Source organism: Helobdella robusta (assembly GCF_000326865.2).
Source record: "Helobdella robusta unplaced genomic scaffold HELROscaffold_12, whole genome shotgun sequence".
In the NCBI taxonomy this organism is placed as follows: domain Eukaryota; kingdom Metazoa; phylum Annelida; class Clitellata; order Rhynchobdellida; family Glossiphoniidae; genus Helobdella; species Helobdella robusta.
This window is the reverse complement of record NW_008703664.1, coordinates 444,987-467,439: the sequence shown is the minus strand read 5'-3', so window position 1 is coordinate 467,439 and position 22,453 is coordinate 444,987. Positions and strand designations below refer to the sequence as shown.

Below are 22,453 nucleotides of genomic sequence, written 5' to 3'. Positions count from 1 at the left end.
TCCCCTAGATATTGAAACGATGTGACTTTCTCTACCTTAATGGCTTCAAAAACATTGCTATTTCGAATTTGTTGTTATGGATTGATGCAAGCAGGACAAACAAAATTTGACACTTAAGATAAAGTACCAATTATTTTTGAACAACGTTTGTGACACCACTGGTTACACTGCTGACACTTGATTGAATTGTTACCTACACCAGCTTTACAAACTGAACAGGGCCATCGTCCAGTAGATGTGGATTGGATGGGTTCACCAGTGTTCATTGCTTTGGTTTTGCTGATGTTGACTTTGAATCCATGATCGGCGAGTCTGGTGTTCCAATCTTCAAACATCTGTGCTGCATTCTGCTCAGATGTGGCTGTTAAAACGATATCATCAGCATATAATAGATTCCAAATGTCATCAGTGCATATCGGTTTTGTGATTTCTTCCATCACAGTTATAAATAACAGTGGACTGAGAATCGAGCCTTGGTGAACTTCAACGCCGATGTCAAATGCATCTGTGTTTCCAACCGTTGTGCTGACAAGAGTTTTAGTATTCGTATACATTTCCATCACAAGTCGAACAAGATATTCTGGAATGAGTTGTCGACGTAGACTCCACCTGATTGCTTCACGGGGAACTCGATCAAATGCTTTTTCAAGGTCTACAAAAATGTGTGATAGTTGTTGATGCTTTGCGAGGTACTTCTCTTGCAGTTGCCGAAGGATGTGAATTGCATCAATTGTTGATTTCCCCACTAGGACACCAAATTGATAATTTCCGATTGTGATGCACGACGTTAATCTTCTCTCAAAGATTTTCTAGACAATTATTCTAACAGACGTATACCCCGATATGATAAACAGTTCAATGGATCACCTTTGCCTTTGTATAGCGGGACTGTCATGCTATAGTTCCATTCAGTCGGCATTGAGCAATTTCTCCAGATTTCAAGTTGTAGTAACGTTTGGATACCTGCAGTACCAGATGCTTTGATAATGTCATTTGTGAGTCCAGAGGGCCCTGCTGCCTTTCCATCCTTCATAGCTTTCAGAGCTTCGTAAGCTCCTCTATAGTGATGTCTGGAATCGGACCTTCGATGGGTAGGGCATCAAAGTTAACACTGATGGGATTTGTTTCGTTTAACAGACGGTTGAAGTATTCTCTCCACTGTAGCTTGATCTCATCTTGTTCAAGAACCATCTCATTTTTGTCATTTTTGATACATGAGGCACCAACTATGTCTTTTTTTGTATGCTTTGCTTGTTTTGCTATACGATATAGAGATTTCATTTGTTCACCTTTGCTTCTAGTGAGCCACTCTCTGCACTGATCTGTCTGAGCCAGTGCAACTTGACATCTTGCATAGTTGTTCTTCTCACGGAAAATTTTATGGTCATCAACAGACTTTGATTTTTGCCATGGCTTGTATGCAACTTTCTTTTCAGCTATTGCATTTTGTACACTGTCATTCCACCACCAAGTGTCACGTTCATGCTGACGTTTTGTACCAGTTTTCCCACAAACTGTAGTTGCAGCGTTTATCAAAACTGTTTTGTATGTACTCCAATCTGTACTGGCTTGCGATGGGTGGTCTAACTGTGTGGTGACAATCTGGTGAAACTTTCCTCGATGAATATTGCTTTTCAGCTTCCACGTTTTGATTCTCCGAGGCATTTGTTTAGACTTATGTTTTGACAGTTCGACAACCAGGTCTGCCACAAGGAGTCTATGTTGGGCGACACATGATTCGCCAGGTATAACTTTGACGTTTTTGAACAGCCTTCGGTGTGGTTGCTTGACAGCGAAGAAATCAATTTGCATGGCTGATGGTCCACTTTTGTATGTTATGAGATGTTCCAACCTCTTTCTAAAATATGTGTTCAGTAAACAAAACCCGTGACTTTCAGCAAACTCAAGGATGCGGTTGCCATCTTCATTCCATTTTCCATAGCCAAAACCGTCATGTACGTTGTCAAAACCATCTGTATTCTCTCCAACGTGGCCATTGAGATCGCCTTTAATCAGGATTGTTTCAGATTTTGGTATTGTTGATATGGTGTCAGAGAATGCAGCCCAGAAGTCATTTTTCATCTCTTTTGATTCGCCTGTCTGTGGTGCGTATGCAGAAAAAATAATCATTGTTTGCTTTTCTATGCGAAACTTGATCCACATGAGAAGTGAATTAATCCTTTTGATATCCAGTATTTCTTGGGCTAGCGGTTCTCTGACAAAAATTCCAACACCATTTTTGGCCGTCTTTTGACCATTCCAGAATAGTTTATATTTTTCTTTGTCTGAGTTGACATGACAGACACCATTCGATTTCCATCGGGTTTCCTGAAGGCAGCAGATGTCAATCCTTCTACGCTCAAGCATTTCTGCGATTTCCATGCTGCAGCCAGTCAGTGATCCAACATTGAGCGTTCCAAGTCTCCCTGAATTTTTTTCCCAACATCCCTCCGCTATTGCATACTTCCCAGGGATTCTTGGCACCCCTTGACCACTTAAGGCCTGCTGGGGACCAGGGGCCGTTGTTTTTCTTTGTGATGGCATATGAGTTTAGTTTATTGTATAATATTAAAAATAGACAAATATAAAACATCATTCTAAAAAAATATAAGCAAAAAAAAAGAGCAAACAAACTGTGCTGTAGATCGGTATTGTTGTTAGTGTTGGAAATTATGTTGTTGCTATCGTTCATGTTCATCTCATCATCATCGGGCATCATGGGATCTTCAAATAAACCAATGCCTCCTCCATCAGTCGCTCCTTCATTTGTTGGTGCGTCACCTTCCGTCCCGAATGTATCGGCTGTAATAATGAGGTCGTTCATGTATTATAGCACAAAGAGTAATGAATAAAAAAATAAAAAGTAATAAAATTTCTCTGACATCTCTCTATCTCTTTGATTAAACATTCAGCATAAAAGCTATTAAACAAACTTATTTTTATCATTTCCAATCATTTGCTTCTCATTGACAAAAAAACTGCAGTTGTTTGCTTTTCTATGTAAAAACAATAGAAGAAATTTGAAAAGATGCTAACAAAATAATTCTGGGTCACCAGCGGGTGAATCGTGTTGTCCATCATTTGAGTCGTAATCATCATCGTCAACTCCTGCTGGCCCTACAGTGCAGTGGTTTCATCGATACTCAGTGACCATTCGATATTTTTATTACTTTGCATGATTTGAGACAACATTTTCTATTTTATATTAAATAACGATGACATTAATTGCTTTGTATAAATCTTACTTTTATTTTAGTAACTTAACATAGTTAATTAATTATTTAATTATTAGTAATTATTAGTTAGTTATTTTCATTACCCAAATGTCAGTTTGACTGTTGCTTGCAGGTTTGTTGAAAGACGATTATTGGATTTTTGGTAATAAAAAATGCCAACAAGATTTTTGATCTGACATTGCATTTATAGAGACAATTGCAAGAAGAGAATATTGAGAAAAATCAAAGAGAAAGTAAGTGTACCAAAATGATCGTCATCATCCTGCTGGTTGTCAACAAGATGAGTGGCACCTTCTCCGTCTTCTTCCATCTCTTCGTGCTTCTCCTCCCTCTCATTTTCCTTCATGGCTAGCATGGCCAATGTAGCAAAATCTGTTGGCTCCTTTGAGAAGAGACTGGCTTCAAACTGAGGATCATCCAACAAGCCTCCATCAAAGCCTATGTCACCTGGTTGAGAAAATTTATTTTTTGAACTGTTGCATTATCTTGTGACTGAAAACAAATTGCAATAAATGAACTTGAGCAAAATTTACAAGCTGGTAGACAATGCAAATTAAGCCATAAAAATTGAAATATTTGTAACACATCAAATCTGCAATATCTCTATTGACTTTTTCAAAAAATGTATTGCTGACATTCAATTTTTAGGTAGAGTCCAATAATTATTCAAAAGACTGTACACATTTTAATTTAATTATATCAAATTGGAATAATTTTATATTAATATGAATATGAATTATAAATTTACGATATTGAGATAAAGAATAAAACAAACAAAAAAGAGAAAGAGAATGAGAAAAAGAAATGAATGAATTAAAAGCTAACCGAATCCATCATCACCGATGAGTGTAATGCTGCCCAGGTCCTCTCTCATCGTTATTTCCTCAGGTCGACTCTGATTTACTGCAAACTGATGACTTTGCACTTCTAACTCACTGCATTTCAATTTTATGTATATACATCATTACATGACTGTAAGATACCAGCTAACAAGTACTTGATGTAATTTTCATCAAAAACCCTGAACAAACCTGAGGTCAGCCATGGCAGTATCAAATTCATGGAAGGCCTCAGGAAGGGTGATGGCAGAAAGGGCTGCCTCCCTGTTCTCCTCAGGCAGGTCAACCATTCCTGGTCGAAAGGCCATTTTGATTTTGACAAAAGCTTCATTGCAGTCGGCTAGCAGATATTTTGCTTTTCGAGAATATATCCTGACAACACCTAATAATAAATGTCCTGATGTTCGTAATGCTAGTTTTGCCTGCAGAAAATAAAATTTATTAAATCTATTAGAAGACATCTGACTCCATTAAAATTTTCAAACATAAAAATCTTAGTTGGGTAAGAACATTTAAAACAGAATTTAACTATTGAAAGCATTTAAAATTTAGGCAATATTTTATAAAAGAATAGTGTGCTTAATATTTTTCATTATTTTGTCTCTAATATACATATTTTAAAAAAAAGTTTAAACTATGCTCAATTCAAGTATAGTTGGATTTTAAACTTGATGAGTAAACTATTGATTAACAATTAGTTTTATCAACATTTAATAGGTAACAAATTCTTATATTATCCTCAAAATGTAGATTAAAAATACATATAGCACATTGGTATAAAACAAAACTAAAAAACAAAATCTGTTTGCAAAAAATCTATTTCCCGTCAAACCAGAAAATTTTAGGTATTAAATATAAATTCATAAAAATATATTGAAATATTATTTTTTAATTATTAATTTCATTGTAAGTTATTAATAAAAAATAATTTAAGTTTTAACTTTGATTAAAAAATTAAAATATTAATAAAAAATTAGTTTGAAAATAAAAATGTACATAAAATAAAAAATTTGAATTTGAAATATCTAATATTAATAAACTGCTAACGAAAGCTGAAACTACATTAAAAAATAATTGGAAATCAAATTACTTTAGGCTGAATAATAGCTTCCACACTGCCTTCAATATTTGTTTCAAAAACATGAGCCTTAGTAAGCTTTTTATCCCAATGTGCAGCCAGCCATATTTTCGCCAGAGGTCCTTTTTTACTCAACACAAAATGAGCGTAAAACATGATTTTGTAATTAACAGTACTCTAAACTGAGTTTCAAAAAGCACATTAATAAAATAAAAGATAAAATAAATTTATAAATAGCCAAGACGACGGTAGTGATGCGATCCCTCCAAAATATAATCCGTAATTAGGCAGACATTCAAATAGCGAAAGCGTTTTAATTTTCGATTTTTAAATCAAAACACAAATAAAAAAATAGTTGGTTCGGTGCAAAATGTGCGCTAAATATACAAATTTATAAAATATGCAATACTTCCAATTCAAACGATAAAATAAAAATAAACAATCGCTATTTCAAAATAATAACAGCAATGGCGAACGAGTCCTATAGGGTGCGTTTTACTAATTAAGTTTAACGCAACACAATGTAATGGACGACCAGACCATAAAAGAATAACCTTGCGTCCCAGCTTAGCGAAGTGGCTGCCAACAGTCCCAGTTGGAGGGACGACGATTAAACGGGTTTAGTGCCAAGGTGATGATATTTTATACGGGAATTTCCTATCATATTCTTTCCATCTAAAACTTTACAGATCATACAAGCATGAGCACGTCAACGTTTTGCATCAGCAATAATTAGTGCAGAAAACTCAAGATAATTACATCAGCTAAGAGACAATATAATCAATCAATTAGCTTGTAAAGCACTATTTCCGCGATGTTCAACAGCGCTCCTCAATAAATTGTGCAAACAGATAAACTTCGTAAGTGATGAAGAAGTAGGAAGAGAGTTCAAGAGAAAAGGACCAGAAGAAGCAAAAGCAGATTAAGCAAAAGAGTGTTTAACAGGAGTTAAGAAGAAACGAGAACAAGACGATCGTAAACCGGGGCGTTTAGGTTCAATTAATATATCTGATAAGTACTAAGGAAATAATTTAGATTGAAACTTATACATAAATGTGCAAATTTTAAAGATTGTTTTATATTTTATAGGTAGCCAATGCAAGAGAACAAGATATGGAGACACATGACAAAAGAAAGCGGCACGAGCAACTAGACGAGCAGCAGAGTTAAAGCTTTACTTAAAGAATGGAGTATAAAATCAGGAAGACCATAGTAGAGCGAGTTACAATAATCAATCCTAGATAAGACTAACGAAGTAACAAAAAGGAGAAGAGTAGGATCATCAAAAAAAAAAGTAAAAAATTTTTATTCTACGTAGATGAAAGTAAGAACTTCTAGCAGCACTATTAATCTGAGAAGAAAGAGACATAGTAGAATCAAAGATGAAGCCTAGACTACAACACTTGTGAGAAACATCAAAAGTTTTAGAATCAGGTATGATAATTGAAGGAATAGTAATAGAGTGTTTAGATTTATTAAAACAAATTAATTCAAATTTAGAAGGATTAAGTTTAAGACACATAGAGTCAGACCAAGCGATAATTGAAGAAAGACATAGAGATAGATTATGAAGAACACTATTGAGGTTAGATGGAGGAAAAGAAGTATAAATATAGGAATCATCAGCATATATTTGGCTAGTGAAAGAAAAGCTATTAATAATACGAGGTAGTTCAGAGGTATAGAGTATAAATACAAGAAGGCCAAGGATAGAACACTGAGGTACCCCAAAAGTAAGAGTAGAAGATTTAGAAGTAGGAATTATTGAAAAAAAAACAGAAGAAAAACAATTACAGAGATAAGAAAAAAACTAAGACAAGAATCAGTAATATTAAAAGAAAGATCTAGCAGTCTCAAACGAATAGTATGATCAACAGTATCAAAAGTAGAGGAAAAGTCAAAAGCAAGAAGAAGAGTAAGATTATTATTGTAACTAGAGAGAAGGATATCATTATGTATTTTGAATAAAGAAGTTTCAGTACTGTGAGCAAGTCTGAAACCAGATTGAGATACAGGTAGCAAGGAGTTAGAATTTAAATAAGATGACAATTGATTTAAACTACTTATAAACTATAATCGTGCAAATAATTCCATACAAAAGTTTAGGTCAAGTAGAATAGCTCGATTTCGAAAACTTTGGTCGGGGTCACAGAAGGCTTTCAATTTTAAACATTTGTTGAATGTGAAAAGCATTTTTATTGCTTGGTTATCTTTTTTGAATACTATCCTTCGCCACGCGCGTATCATACGGTATTTGAGCATCATTTGTTTAAAATATCTTATAATATTTTATTGTAGTATAAAGCTAAGTGCGGCTATTCAGTCTGGATGAAACTAACTGTCTCTAGCATTTATAGAAATAACATCCCGGGTAAGAACTGTTTTTTTTTCGTAATTTAGGGTAGATGCGACAATGTTATTGCTGAAAATTTGCTATTTGTTAAGCGCAGACGTTGCACGCCAATTTATAGAACTCAAAAAATAACCATGCACTTTTGTTTATAAGAAAATTTAAGTTTTTTTTATTTATTTACATTAAAAAAAGCTATTACGAAATTTTTCAAAATTCATGACACGCTCGAATATTTTTGAAGTAGTATGTATGATTCACAACCTTTATAGGACCAATTGTAATGCCAATTTCGACATTTGATATTTGCATCATAGTGTCAGGCCTTCAACTCCATTATAAATTTTTATTTAAAAGCAATCAATATGACACAAACATATAATTATACTGATGATGCCAAAAAAAGCTTTAGCAAATGTTTTAAGATAAAAAACATGCGCAATTTTTAAATATAAATTTAAACTCACGTTTTGTGGATTGAAGTAATAAAATGTAAGTGCATCAACGCAATAAAATCACCAGCCCATCATTGGAGTTTAATATTTGAAAACGGCGTCAATATGTTTTATGGGAAATTAAAAATGCGGAACTGTTATTAAGTTTACTTATTTAATGTTACAAGAACATGTTAGAAATATACAAAGATCTAATAATCAATATGGCATGTCTATGCCTACGCGTTAACATTGTAATACACCAAAAACGAACGAATGAATAAAAAAGCAATTATGTGTGGAGTTGAGAACTGCACCAACTGATTCCACATTTGATTCAACGACCACCGACATTCTATTCTAAATATAGAATCACCGACACTTAATTATACCAGCTCCGGCAAATTACTTAAATTTAAAAGACTATCCCAATATATGACAGTAATGCTTGGATATAACAAAATGTGCCTAAAGTGTAAAAAAGTTTAAATTAGCCCTTGTTCACATACTGTTACATCAATTTAATTTAAGTCTGAAAAAGCCGTAATAATTAAACTCCTTCTACAGGCGATATGAAATAAAAATTACCAGCTAATTAAATCTATTATATTTTATCTAATGATAAAATTTGAAGTAAAAATAAGCGACATCATGATGTTTAATAAACAATTGTAAATAATGGACAAAACAGAAAAGTTAGTAAAGATAAGATCGAATTAGTAAACGATGAACAACTTTGACTCTTCTAAGAAGAATGTTAACCCAAAATCTTCAATCAAATCTTGGTTTTCCATATAACATTTTTTTAAATCGTTTTCATTGTATTTTTATTTATATTTTCCAGAAGGCCACGTTCTATTTCATAGTCTGGAGCAATATCGGAACTTAAAACCTTGTCGGGAACGAATTGGAATTAATTTTGCAATAGGTTGTTTAAAAATGAAGTCCTTCAATCAATGCAGTTCATTGTTGACTTGTGACTGGTCGACTATATTGTAACGCTATAAACCTTGTTGCCATTTTAAACCTTAATTTTTTATATTATTCTAAAATAGTGCACGGATGTGAATTCGCACATGAAAAGCAGTGATTGACGAAGCATTGATTTTACGCCCACTTATGAGAGAATAAACTAAGAGAAACTTCTTGTTACAATGGTTGCTTCTATTTTACTTTAATTTGAAGTATGAAACATTCACTAATTTGTGTGCACTTTTTATAATTTTGGTTCTTCTGAATAAATTATTAAATTCCGTATAGTCTGATAAATTTAGGCATTGAACGTTTTTTCTCATTTGCCAGGTGCTGGTTCATAATAGCATCGAGTTTATGTAATTTGTACATCGATGAAAATACTAACGAATATTTGATTAAATGAGATCAATCAATCAATCAATCAATCAATCAATCAATCAATCAATCAATCAATCAATCAACCAATTAGCTTATAAAGTGCTATTTCCGCGATGTTCAACAGCGCTCCTCAATGAATTTTGAAAACAGATGGGTCTTGAGATCCGCTCTGAACTTCGCAAGTGATGGAGAAATAGTCAGAGAAGTAGGTAGAGAGTTCCAGAGAAAAGGACCAGAAAAAGCAAAAGCAGATTTGGCAAAAGAGTTTTTAACACGAGTCAAGAAAAAGCGAGAGCAAGAAGACGATCGTAAACCGGGGCGTTTAGGTTCAATTAATATATCTGATAAATACTTAGGAAATAATTTAGATTGAGACTTAAACATAAACGTGCAAATTTTAAGAATTATTATATATTTTATAGGTAGCCAGTGCAAGAGAACAAGATATGGAGATATATAAAAAAAGAAAGGGGCACGAGCAACTAGACGAGCAGCAGAGTTAAAAGCTTTACTTAAAGTATAGAGTCAGGAAGACCATAGTAGAGCGAGTTACAATAATCAATCCTAGATAAGACTAACGAAGTAACAAGAAGGAGAAGAGTAGGATCATCAAGAAAAGGCAAAAGTAAGAGCTTCTAGCAACACTATTAATCTGAGAAGAGAGAGACATAGTAGAATCAAAGATAAAACCTAGACTACGAAACTTATGAGAGGCATCAAGAGTTTTAGAATCAGGTAAGATAATAGGAGGAATAGTAATAGAGTGTTTAGATTTATTAAAACAAATTAATTCAAATTTAGAAGGATTAAGTTTAAGACAGAGTCAGACCAAGCGATAATTGAAGAAAGACTATGATAGATTATGAAGAACACTATTGAGATTAGATGGAGGAAAAGAAGTATAAATGTAAGAATCATCAGCATGTAGTTGACTAGAGAAAGAAAAGTTATCAATAATACGAGGTGGTTCAGAAGTATAGAGTATAAATAGAAGAGGGCCAAGGATAGAACCCTGAGGTACCCCGAAAATAAGAGTAGAGGAGTTAGAAGTAGAATTATTGAGAACAACAGAAGAAAAACGATTACAGAGATAAGAAGAAAACCAAGATAGACAAGAATCAGTAATATTAAAAGAAAGATGTAGCAGTCTCAAGAGAATAGTATCATCAACAGTATCAAAAGCCAAGGAAAAGTCATGAGCAAGAAGAAGAGTAAGATTACTATTGTCACTAGAGAGAAGGATATCATTGTGTATTTTGAGTAAAAAAGTTTCAGTACTGTGAGCAAGGCTGAAAACCGGATTGAGATACAGGTAGAAAGGAGTTAAAGTTTAATTAGGATGACAGTTGATTAAAAACTACTTTTTCTATTATTTTAGAGATGAAAGTAATCTTAGTAACAGGTCTATAATTAGATAAAGAAGTAGGATCTAAGGATGAGTTTTTAAGAATAGGAATACCAATAGAATTCATACAAGAAGTATGAAATTTAGAGGTGGAAAGAGATAAATTAACTAATTTGAGAACGATTGGATAAAATGTTGAAGAAAATTCTTTAAGTAAATTAGAAGGAAGTAGATCTAGAGAACAGGTTGTAGACGACATAGAATTAATAATTTTAGTTAGTTCTAAAAGATTTATTGGAGTAAATACAGAAAAAGATTCAGTAGTAAGTTTAGTAAAGTTATGAGAAGAAAAATTAGAATTAGATGTTCTTAAAGAAGTAATTTTATTTACAAAAAGTCATGAAACTGTTGAGCAGAAAAAGATGAGAGGATTTCTTTTTAGTTTAGAAAGAGCAGACCACCTATTTTTAGATGTTGAAGCAGATGTTGTAGAATTTCTAAGAAAAGTAGAGTGTTTAGAGAACAGTAGATATTTATAATTCATCAATTCAGATTCATAGATAGAATAAAGAGAGTTAGATGGATTTAACCTATAGGCTTTCTCCAGTCTTCTAACACTTTTCTTGGCTACTACACAAGCATAATCGAATCAAGGAGCCTTATGAGAATAGAGCCTATAAGTAAAAGATATAAGAGGAATAAGCTTATCAAGAATAGAAGTAATGTAGATATTAAAAACATAGACAAAATCCTCAACATCAGAAAATAAGGTAGTATCAAAAATAGTTTCAGTAAGAGATTGAAGAAAAATATCTGTATTAAGAGAAGACCAGCATCTTTTAGAAATAGACATAGATGAATTTGAAGGAAGAAAATCTAATGAAAAAACAGATTCAATAAGGAGGTGATCAGAATAAGGAACAGAGCTAGCAGAGATATTAATAGGCTTAGAAAAAGATGAAGCTATAATAAAATCAATAGTGTTACCAGAAGTATGGGTAGGAAAAGAACAATATTGTGTTATGTTAAAAAGAGACAAAATATCATTAAATCTACGAGTGTAAGAACATGATAAATTATTGAAGTGCAAGTTGAAGTCACCAGAGATGTAGAAAGGAATAGAAAAAGAGTAAAGAGATTCAGCGAGTGAGTAGAATTCATCTAAAAATAAAGTGAGAAAAGATGAAGGAGGGCGATGGATTACAGCAATATAAAAAGATAGAGAAGAAGACTTAAGAGATACAACAAGACATTCAAAAGAAGAAAAATTAAAGGAAGTATTAATGGAAGCAGTAAATAGAGATTTATAAAATAGACAGATACCCCCATAAAAAGAATGAGAAGATGATAGAAGATTTTTTGGAGGTCTAGAGAGTTCAAGGAAGCTGTAACCATCAGGAGTAGCAAGAATAAAAGAGGAGGAGTTAGAGTTCTCGTGCCAAGTTTCAGTAAGAATAAAAAAATCAGGTAAGGAGGAAGAGATTATTTGATGGATATAAAGCGATTTTTTATTAATTGATCTTATGTTAATATTAAATAGTGAAAATGTAGAGGTAGATTGGATATTGGTACTTTTAAATCTAGTTATATTATTTAAACTAATAGAATTATTATTCTTATCGTTAGTATTAATTACATTAGGATTAGAGTGGGTTTTAATAAAGTTATTATTATTATAATTGTTATTAGTATCATTATTATTAATATAAATAATTATTGTTACTAACTATATTTATTTTTTTGTTAGAGTTAGATTTATTGTTTTTATTGTTATTATTAGCCCTAAGATTAAAGTAAAAAATTCGCCGCCGAACTACTCTCGTCGGAGACAAAGGAGTGTTGAGAGGCTTAAGAAGAGAAAGTCTCTAGAATAAGACATAATAATATTTACAAGTTATAGAAAAAGATATAGAAAGATATAGAAAAAAATAGTCATAGTAAAATGGAAGAAAACTCACTTGTTCAGAAGCTAAAAACAAGAATCCACCCAAATTACAAAACCACCGAGAAAACGTGCCGCCATCACGCTAAACGTAAACAAATTATGAAGATGAAGATAACTTATGGAATTTCCTTTTATACTAACATCAAAACGGCTTAGGTTTGTTATTCGATTAATGATTATCAAAAGAATAAAACTGTTCAATATATTTTATGCGTCTTTCTATGCTATACGTATACCTACACCACTTCAAGGCATCTTAGCATTCGGCGTGAAATAAATTTCTGTACCTATTGTTATTATTATGTGCAACGTTAAATGTGCTTTAAATATTATTTGTTTAAACTTATTATATTTAAAATTTTCCATATACTTAATTTATTCTCATCGATTTTCCAGCATTAAATTATTTTATGACCTCTTGAATCTCCTTCAATGGTCTATCCAGAAAGACTGTTAACAAAAAATGAATGCGCTCTCCACGCTTTGAACCTGCACTAGCTTTTTGTGATCTATATACAGCAACGCGCACTAAACTCTATGTATGCTTGTACGTTTACTTTATACATTTCTAAAATGTCAAGAATGCAACTTTTAATTTTTTTTATTTTTATTTTTGGAGCCAAAATTCGTATAAAACTGTATTGGTACTTAAAACTGTTAAGTGCATATGATGATGAAGAATTAATTTGAATAAACATTAGTTCGCATTTGTTATTCAAAATTCGCGATCCACTTGCGAAATTGAAAACTTGTACTTTTTTCAATATGGTTGAAAATCGTTCGCCGGTGATTAATGAAGAAAGAAGAATTGGAAACTAGATAACAAAATAACGACAGATGTAGAAAAGCGAGAGAGGGAGAGAAAGAATGAGACAGGGAGAGCGAGAAAGAAGAAAAAGAGATAAGAATACGATTGAAAACAGAAAGCGAGATTATATTTCCTCGTGCTAAATAACGTTCATGCAACTCTAGCCTGTGCTTCAATGTATTAAATTTTGTATTTTACTTAAATATTTTGCATTGTAGTTATAAAAATGTGAATATTTTGTCGTATTTCATAACATATAAATCCACATTTTCTTTAAGTTAAATGTCATAGATAGTTCTTATCGGTTGGCGAGATAAACTTTTTTTCTCTACTGCGCATTAACTCTCAAGTTATGTTTCATGCAAATTTCGATAAATTACTTATTTTCAGCGCGGTGAGCAAGATGAACAGTTTTAACATGAAAACAAGATTGAGCATACGAGCACAAACCTGTTGTATGCTGCTTAGCTGTTGTAGCCTCGCGGTAAAAACGTTTTGGCTTCGTTTGTTCCTTTTCTTACATTTGAAATCTTTTTTCTCGATACCTTATGTCGTTAATGCACTAAAATTGCAATTAGGGTAAGTTAGATGTTATATGAGAGCTTTTTAACCTTAATATAAGCACGCGCGAATCATGAATGGATAGAATAGAAAATGCCATGCTGTGATGATAGGCTGAGCACCATGAACTTCACATCATCAGAAACAATGAATGCACTTGTTTGCTAGGATTTCAAATGTTTGCTAATTTAATTGGCTTGTCATTCTGCCGTCCATATCAACAAGATTTTACATACTTCTCTGACTGTATTCCATAATTCTAACAAGATCTCTCCGTCTTTTAATATTTAATATTGTAATTAATTTACATAGGTTTGTACATATGTAGATATATGATAAAGCCTTAAATATTGGTAGCATTCAAACACAAAAAAATTAACCACAAGAGAATTTTGGTAATTTTTGACGCTGTGATTTTATATTGCATCCAGAAGCAGACCAGGATGAGATGGAAAGCCTTCTTTATCGATTCTCATCGTTTATACAGATGCCATGCAACGTCTACATGCAATTGTACACATATTTGAAAAAGCTTGAAACTGGTCGGTGTACAAACAGAGCAGAGCAGAAGCCTAGACATTTGGTGCACACACGCATGTACACGAAGAATTGGTTGCTTGCATTTCTTTCTAAGTGCCACTGAAATACATTCTGTTATTTGTATTTCTAATAAAATGGTACAAAAGTGTGTTGATATTTAAAACAATTCCAAATATTTCTTCTTGCATCTGATTTTTCATTGATCGATGGTAAGTTCTTATGACAATAACATCCATTCCATTATAACGTGTGCTCGCTCCTATCGCATGCATGCGCTTGCACAACGTTCATTCAATCCGATTCCCAGGGAGTCATAAGTTCATAAAGGATAATATTATTTTGAAGAATGGAAAAATTCACAATCATACAACTTTTTTTGGCATTACATTTTTGTGGTCTGTTGTCGTTTTTTGAGGAGTATCTAAAACTTTTTTATCGTATCATTGTTTAAATAAGAAAAGTATTAGATTGTATTTATTTAGATTCGATAGGTTATTAAATTTTATACATATTCCTTCGAAGCATATATAAATGTGAAAAACAGAGATCAAAATCAAACTTATCGGTACGTACACATAATATGCATAGACGAAGCTTAGACGCACAATCTCTTTATTCCTTTCCTAAAGCTACTACTTATTGTATATAACCAAGCTCTACTTATGATTCTTCTCTATATAAAATGTATGCTAGCTGGCGTGTATGCATGCATGCATGCATGCATGTGTTCATTTCAAATGTTATGTACATAAAGAAGGTAAATACGGCCTGGCTCCACAAACCTCTGTTCAATCTTAAAGAGTGTTTGGAGATTCGTTCATATATTTACTTATTTGTACGCTATTTAATTATCATCTATTAATATTTTATGTTACTCTTCTGTAAATACACACGTTCTACAGGCCGGACATCGTTTGAATGAGATTTGGTGTAAATGTGAAAGAAAACAGCGTGGTTTGTTATTCTCTAACAAAGAAAAAGGGTTATTTATTGTTGATATTGCCAAAGTTATTTGCAACTTATATTATATTTATAAATAGCTAAAGTATTAAAAGTTCTTTACTTAAGTTTGGTTTCTAATTGAAATTTGAAATTGGTTATTAAATGAAACACGTTGTTGATATCATGTCGACAATGACTGTGCAACAAGATATCGTTGCTTCAACTTCAGCAAATGCCTGCACTAACGCTTCCAGCATTTTAGCTCCTTGTAAGTAAGACACTATTTTTTATAATTTAATTTTTTTAAATTATTATGTACGCTACATTGTGGAAACGAATTTTTAAATAAACAAATAGTTGAAATTTAAATACTTTTGTGATTTTATCAGTTCATAACACAGAAGTCAAACCAATAAACATGATAGACAATGTCGTGAACGAAAAATTAGAAAGCATTTATGATAGAATACCTTTAGTTGACTTAGAAAAGCAAGGTTTGTTTTTATTATTTTTAAATTCAACGACATTAAATTAAATATTTTCTTAGTTAGATATAGAATTATGAAAAAAATTTCATCAGGAGTGCTTTGGGTAGACCATGCATGGGTAGACCATTTTTTGCTACTTACTATAAAAAGTGTTAAGTTTTAGGATTTTTTATTTTGTACAAGTAAAAACACGGACAGCTTAGAGTGGCCAACTTATTGTTTGTTCATTATTGTGTAGCTGCTGCTAACTCAATCATATTGTTTGGCAGGTACTTTGCAAACTACAGATCAAACAATGACTTGTACTATGAAGACTAAAGAAAAAAATGAATCTTTTATAATTCCATACATTTGTAGTGGTGCTTGCAACTCCGTATCAATTTCACCAAGTGTTTTAAATGAGCATTTGAATCATGAACACTCAAAAGATGAAAAAGTAAACTGTTCCATGTGTCAAGAAGCATTTGAAGGACATAACAATCTCATGCAGCACATTCTTGTAAATCACATTTCTTCAAATAAAATTATTTTTAAATGCCAAATGGAAAATTGCCAAAAAATGATGTATAGGTTATCTGATTTGCAAAGTCACTTTATTACTGAACATCAACACAATTTACTACTTCATTGCACTTTCTGTTATAAGCAAAAACCAATTGACAGAATTTACTTGCACATTCAAAGCCACTTGAAAAACACTTTTAACTGCTCATATTGTGACTTGTTCTTTGAAAAGAAAGAAGTCTTGTTTGATCACATTAAATTATTTCATGCTGGGTTACCTAAACGAATGAATCTTCTAGTTGAGATAATCAACTACGACAGGCTTCATTCGCAAGCTGAAGCAGAACTCAATAATATGCAGAATGGCAAAGTAGACTCAAAGCTGGAAGAAATTCAAAATTTATGTAATGAAAGTTTTGTGATAAAACCATTTAAACACTCAATGAAATACCAGTGCTCTAAGTGTACCTACACATCAAATACTGAAAAGACATTGAATATGCATTTGACATCATGCCATTTGAATGTGTGTGCTGCTGATTATTCATGTTCATTGTGTAAATATGCTACTGATGATAAAGAATCATTAAGAGAGCATATGTCACATCACAAAAATACATCACATACCATAAGAATTTATGCCTGCTCCTATTGCAAAAAACAATCAACATCTATGGATATCATAGAAAGGCATTTATCAAATCAACATCCATCAGAGTGTTTCAAGTTTAAAGCATTCCAAGAATCAATAAATTATTTGTCTGGTTTAGTGGAATGTTCAATTTGCAATGAGGCTTACTTGTGGAAAGAAAATTTTTGTAACCATTTGTCATCAGATCATAAACTTGAAAGCTTGGCAAATCATCTGTTAATAAAATTCAATTCTGAACCTATAACTGAGAATATAGTTATTCCAAAATTATTGTATGATTGTAAAATTAGATCACTTAGCTGCTACTCTGGCGATGGCTTTGTTACAAAAAATATAAACTTTAATGATTCTGGATTAGGTGTGCCAAAGTTGGCAAACAAAATGCTTTTTTCATGTAAATTGTGCCCATTTCAGTGCAATAAAACAATGAACTTCAAGAGACATTCAGCAATTCACGAGAAAGCAGAGTTTTTGAATGACTGCTACAAATGTGCATATTGTCAATTTAAGCACAACAAATTTAGCTGCATTAAATTTCATTTAAATAAGTACCACAATGAGTTGCCACTAAAAATTTTGAAAGTTTCAAATGGTGAGGAGGAAGAGGTTTCTTTAAGGGAAACCAATAGTAGCTGCCATTCTGTATTGCAGAAATTTTACAATGAACCAGAAAAACTGAAGAGAGACAGTTTGATTGAATTTGTGGATTCATTTTTGCCACGTGGAATGATATTTGCAGAGCCTGTGAAGTGTCCATACTGTGAATTTAGCAACAGAGTTAGAGTCAATTTTGTCAGACATATGAAGTTTCACATAAATGAAAAGACCTCATCTGACACTGACCAGGGATATGTGAGTTTAATTTTTTTCAGCTCTGACTTGGAAGTCATATATTTTGTTGTCATGCTGATTACGTATATTCATCCCTTAGTTTTAATTTTGTTTAAAGTTTCCATATTCATATTTAAAAATTATCTAGCACTAATTTTTTTCAATAACATGTTTTATTTTTTGTAGAATACTGTTGACAGACAGAAAGACACATACTTTGATGAAGATGGAAGGATGTCGACTGATGATGATTCAAGCGTAAATAATTCAGATGCATTTTTAAAAGGTACTTCCACAAAAAAACTGTTTAAATGTGCTTATTGCAATATGGTATCTAAGTGGAACAGGAGAGATATATGTCTACATATTATCCACGTGCATCTTTTGAAAAAAGTGTATTCGTGTAATTATTGCAGTTATGGCAGCAGCAAATCTAGTCAACAAGTTTTATATCATTGTAGTAAAGCTCATGCTGATCAGCCTTTATTGATTAAAGATGAATTGGCTTTGTTCAATTCAATTGTTCCATTGAAAGACGGAGACGGCATAATACCGGTGGCGTATGTCAAAGAAAACTCCGAGCCTATTTTAAATCTTGTGAAATTAGGAAAGTATTTAAAAATACCAATCAGAAAGCACAAACATGACTTTTCTGATAAACACGTTTTTTCAAAATTACCAAACAACAGCGAAACGGACAAAACCAGCCATTCTACAACGGACATTGATGATCAGGATTTTAATATTGACATGAAAATCCCACTAAATGATGATTGCCAAAATTCAGATAACGATGTAAGTGACTTCGAGAAAAATTTAGATAACATCGTCGAATGGAAATGTGTGCTGTGCGGGTTGCAAATGTTCAATGAGTCAATGATGAGGAGACACGTCATGTGCCAACATTTAAAGTTAAAGCCATTTTCATGCATCTATTGTAATGCACATTATTGGCAAAAACAGACGATTGAAAATCACGTTCGACATAGTCATGCCGACCAGGAACTCCAGTATAATGAATCTGCTAAAAACCAAACTATAGATTTTACTAGGTACATATTGAAGATGACAAATAACAACATAATTAACAATGAAGATGATTCTAAAATGCCACTGTTTAGTTATCATTGTCAGATATGTGGCTATCGTGCTAGCAGGCACGACAAGGCAAAATATCACATCATCAAAAAACATCTAAAAATTGGTTTATACAGCTGCTCTCTTTGTAAGGTGTACATGAGTACAAAAAACTGCTTAGATAGACATATTCGGGATTACCATGCCAATGAAAACGCCCAGGTCTTGAGATCTTTCGATACGCACGCTTTGCTCTTACAGAGAAGTATAACAAAAATACACAATTCATTTAATTCTAGAAACGTTAATTCTTATGACGGCAATGAAGAAGACGCGTGCGAGATGAATGAGGCAATAAGATCCATGACGTGCAAACATTGTGGCTACGTGGCAAAGAGCAAATTTGCATTCAATAATCATGCACGAGTTCACAGGTTGCATGTCTGTGGATACTGCGGCTACAAAAATCGACTGGTCAATAAAGTGCAGTTGCATTGCACGTTGAAACATCCAAGGCAAAAATTGTTGACACATTTGATTGAAGATCAAATTTTGTCACCACAAAGTAATGACGAAATTGTTAATGGTGATAGACAGTTTGAATCTATTGAAAATTTTCAATCCTCTGAAGGTAATTTGAATTAAATTTTTTGGACGAAAATTTTAATAAATTAATTTTAAATTTACATTCCAGATAATGTTTTTGAAAATGGTACGGAAGATGTAACATCTGACTTTACTAATCAAAATGTGCAAGGCAAGTCTAGCCTGTACAAATGCAATTTGTGTGAATACAGTTCTGATAAAGTAACAGTAATACGACACCACGTCATGTCCCATTTGCTCTATCACCCTTATCAATGTCCTTATTGCGATTCAGCTAAATCAGTTAAAAGTTCTCCGATAACAAAGCATGTTAATTTGAAACATCCCAATGAAATAGTTCGGTTTGAATGCATCAGAGATGAAGAAATGGAAGCAAAAGTGAAAAACTCATATGAAAGAGTATATTTTGACAATGAAGGCACATGCACATTTTCTACGTGTAATGACACCATAATGACGAAACGTGAAGAACAAATGTTCGCAATGAACAAACGCGTGTATTACAAATGTTGTTTTTGCTCATTGATCACTCCGATAAGAACTGACATGAAACATCATCTTATGAGAGAAATTAAGTATAAACCTTATTCCTGCTGCTACTGCAAGTATGATGAACCGAGTAGATCAAAAATGGGAAAACACTTTAGGGTAAAACATCCAGGAATGGATGTTTCTATAAGTGATGCAACCATGCCGGAAGTTGAACAAGAATTGAAAAGCCTCCTTCAGCAATGCATGGTGAGAATCAAACAAAAGTGGTTGCCCAATGGACAATCTCAATATTTTAAAAAGGAAGTCAAAACAGACGATATACCTATAATAAAAATATCTCATGATCGAAATACTTTAACCTCCTCACTTCGCTATAGAAAAGTAGAACACACATGCACTTTATGCAAATATAACACGTATGACATAAAAAAATTTGTAGTTCATAAAATGAAACATCACTACACTTTTCGAAAATGTTGGCAATGTCAGCTACATATTAGTGATATTCTTCATTATAGAAAGCATATTAAGAAGTGTAGAAGCAGAATGACTCAAAATTCAAACAAAAGTTATTATAAAGTCAGGCCTATTTTGTATCCTAATTTAATTAAATTTATCCAAAATAGGGAAAAGCAAAGTTTATACAAAACGTCGTCACAGTCAGTCAACGCTTTTGTAAAAACTTATGTTTGCGAAAAAAATATTGTTTTTTGTTGCCACGAATGCGAGGCTAAGTATCGCAACATTGACCAGTTTTCAACGCACATGCAAACTTCACATTACAATTTAAAAATAACTTTCCCGAGCATAGAAATTTTGCCAGAAAAAGCACAGCAAACATCAATAAGACAATGTGGTTTCTGTAGCTTCACCTGTGAAAATGATGAGGAATATGATGAACATGTGAACACTCATACGAAACTTAAGCCAATAAAATGCAAATACTGTTTGTTTGCATCGTTCACATCTAGCGACATGAAGAGACATTTTGAGAGTAAACATCCAAACCATGATGTTGGATTTGATGCGCTAACCGATTCTTATACCATGAATCTTCCTATCGCTGTGACAAAGAAAAACAAACTACATTTAAATCCAATTGTTAAGTTAATTGACATCCAATTTTGTTTACAATGAATCTTTGTTTTTATGAATTTGTCATTTTATATTTACATATGCAATGAATCAACTCGTCGATATTGTTAATATATTTAAAATGTGTCACCAAGTGTTTATTTTTTAAATTTACAAATATGGTCTTTTAAATACTTGAAAAACTTCGTCTGAGTAATGACATCTGCAGACAGCGCTCATTGCAGATCAGTAATTTTTTTGCTGATAATTTCATTCAAGTCAAAGGACCGCGTGTCCTTCTATGTTAAGTACGTAGTCAAATCTTTTAAACGTTTTTAGATTTTAATGGTGCAACACATCTGATATATTTTTTGTTATCGGCAAACTTAGTTATTTTGGCTCAGATAAATTTATACATGCAGTGCAATCATTGTTAATATATTAGGTATACCTAGCCCAGAACCGGCCTTGTGAATGGGCTTTAAGTTGAAAATAGACTTAGCTAAACTTATATCTAATTTTATCAAAAATTAGTTTTTCCTGCAAATTAATTTATTTTTCATGATAATAGTTTGTTAAAAACACTTTCATAATAAAATAAATTTTATAATTTTTCAAACGTTTAGTACAAAATTCATTTTGTGCCCTTGTAAACTTTGCGGCACCACATATTTTTGACAAAAATCAAAGTTAATCGGAGATGGATTTGCTAAGTGGAAAGATCTGGCAGAAATTTTGTTCACAAAAACCGCTTATCAACAAATGATTGAAGCAGAAGTAAGAATGAAAGTCGGTAAAACTATTGATAAACAAGAACAAAAATTAATCGAAAAAGAAAGTTTAAGATGGTGAAATGATGAATATTACTTTGTATTTGGCAACAAATAATATGGCTTTCAGAGATTCTCTTGATAAATTATATACAGGTAATAATGGAACATTTTTATAACTGGTACAATTTGATCCTATAACGTTGAACCACGTCATGCTAATTCTTAAAGAAAATATTTTTGATCACTAATGTGGAAGAACTATTCCAAATGAAATGATAGATGCAATGGCATTAAAAGTAATAAACATAATTATATCCAAAGCTACATGGGCTGCACATTATTCTGTTATTGTTGACTGCGCTTCTGACATCTCACAGAGAACGGCTTTTGCTCATAATTAGATTTGTATGTAGGTATATCCGAATATCCTACAAAAATAAATGCTCCCAGGAGAGAGTATAATGGGGGATACGATAAAAAAAAGATTAAAAACCATATGCATTCTTCTAATATTCCGAGGAATCC

At 32.5% G+C, this 22,453-nt stretch overlaps 3 protein-coding genes across 3 annotated transcripts; 1 reads left to right on the top strand and 2 right to left on the bottom strand.

The window, feature by feature from the left end:
- Positions 1–1,632: 1,632 nt before the first annotated feature.
- On the bottom strand, positions 1,633–2,544 carry HELRODRAFT_72710 (hypothetical protein; the record flags this gene model as incomplete). Its single annotated transcript, XM_009013430.1, has 2 exons — positions 1,633–1,751; positions 1,893–2,544. Coding segments are annotated over 2 exons (771 nt in total), but the record flags the coding sequence as incomplete, so codon positions are not given.
- A 1,512-nt stretch (positions 2,545–4,056) lies between these two features.
- HELRODRAFT_73104 (hypothetical protein) lies at positions 4,057–5,309 on the bottom strand (the record flags this gene model as incomplete). Its single annotated transcript, XM_009013429.1, has 3 exons — positions 4,057–4,171; positions 4,268–4,497; positions 5,166–5,309. The coding sequence occupies 3 exons, from the start codon at positions 5,307–5,309 to the stop codon at positions 4,057–4,059; spliced, it is 489 nt and encodes a 162-aa protein (XP_009011677.1).
- An 11,655-nt stretch (positions 5,310–16,964) lies between these two features.
- HELRODRAFT_132748 (hypothetical protein) lies at positions 16,965–21,083 on the top strand (the record flags this gene model as incomplete). The annotated part of the gene is made up of 6 exons (XM_009013428.1): positions 16,965–17,142; positions 18,727–18,916; positions 19,028–19,138; positions 19,382–19,507; positions 19,751–19,930; positions 20,930–21,083. Coding segments are annotated over 6 exons (939 nt in total), but the record flags the coding sequence as incomplete, so codon positions are not given.
- Between the last annotated feature and the right edge of the window lie 1,370 nt (positions 21,084–22,453).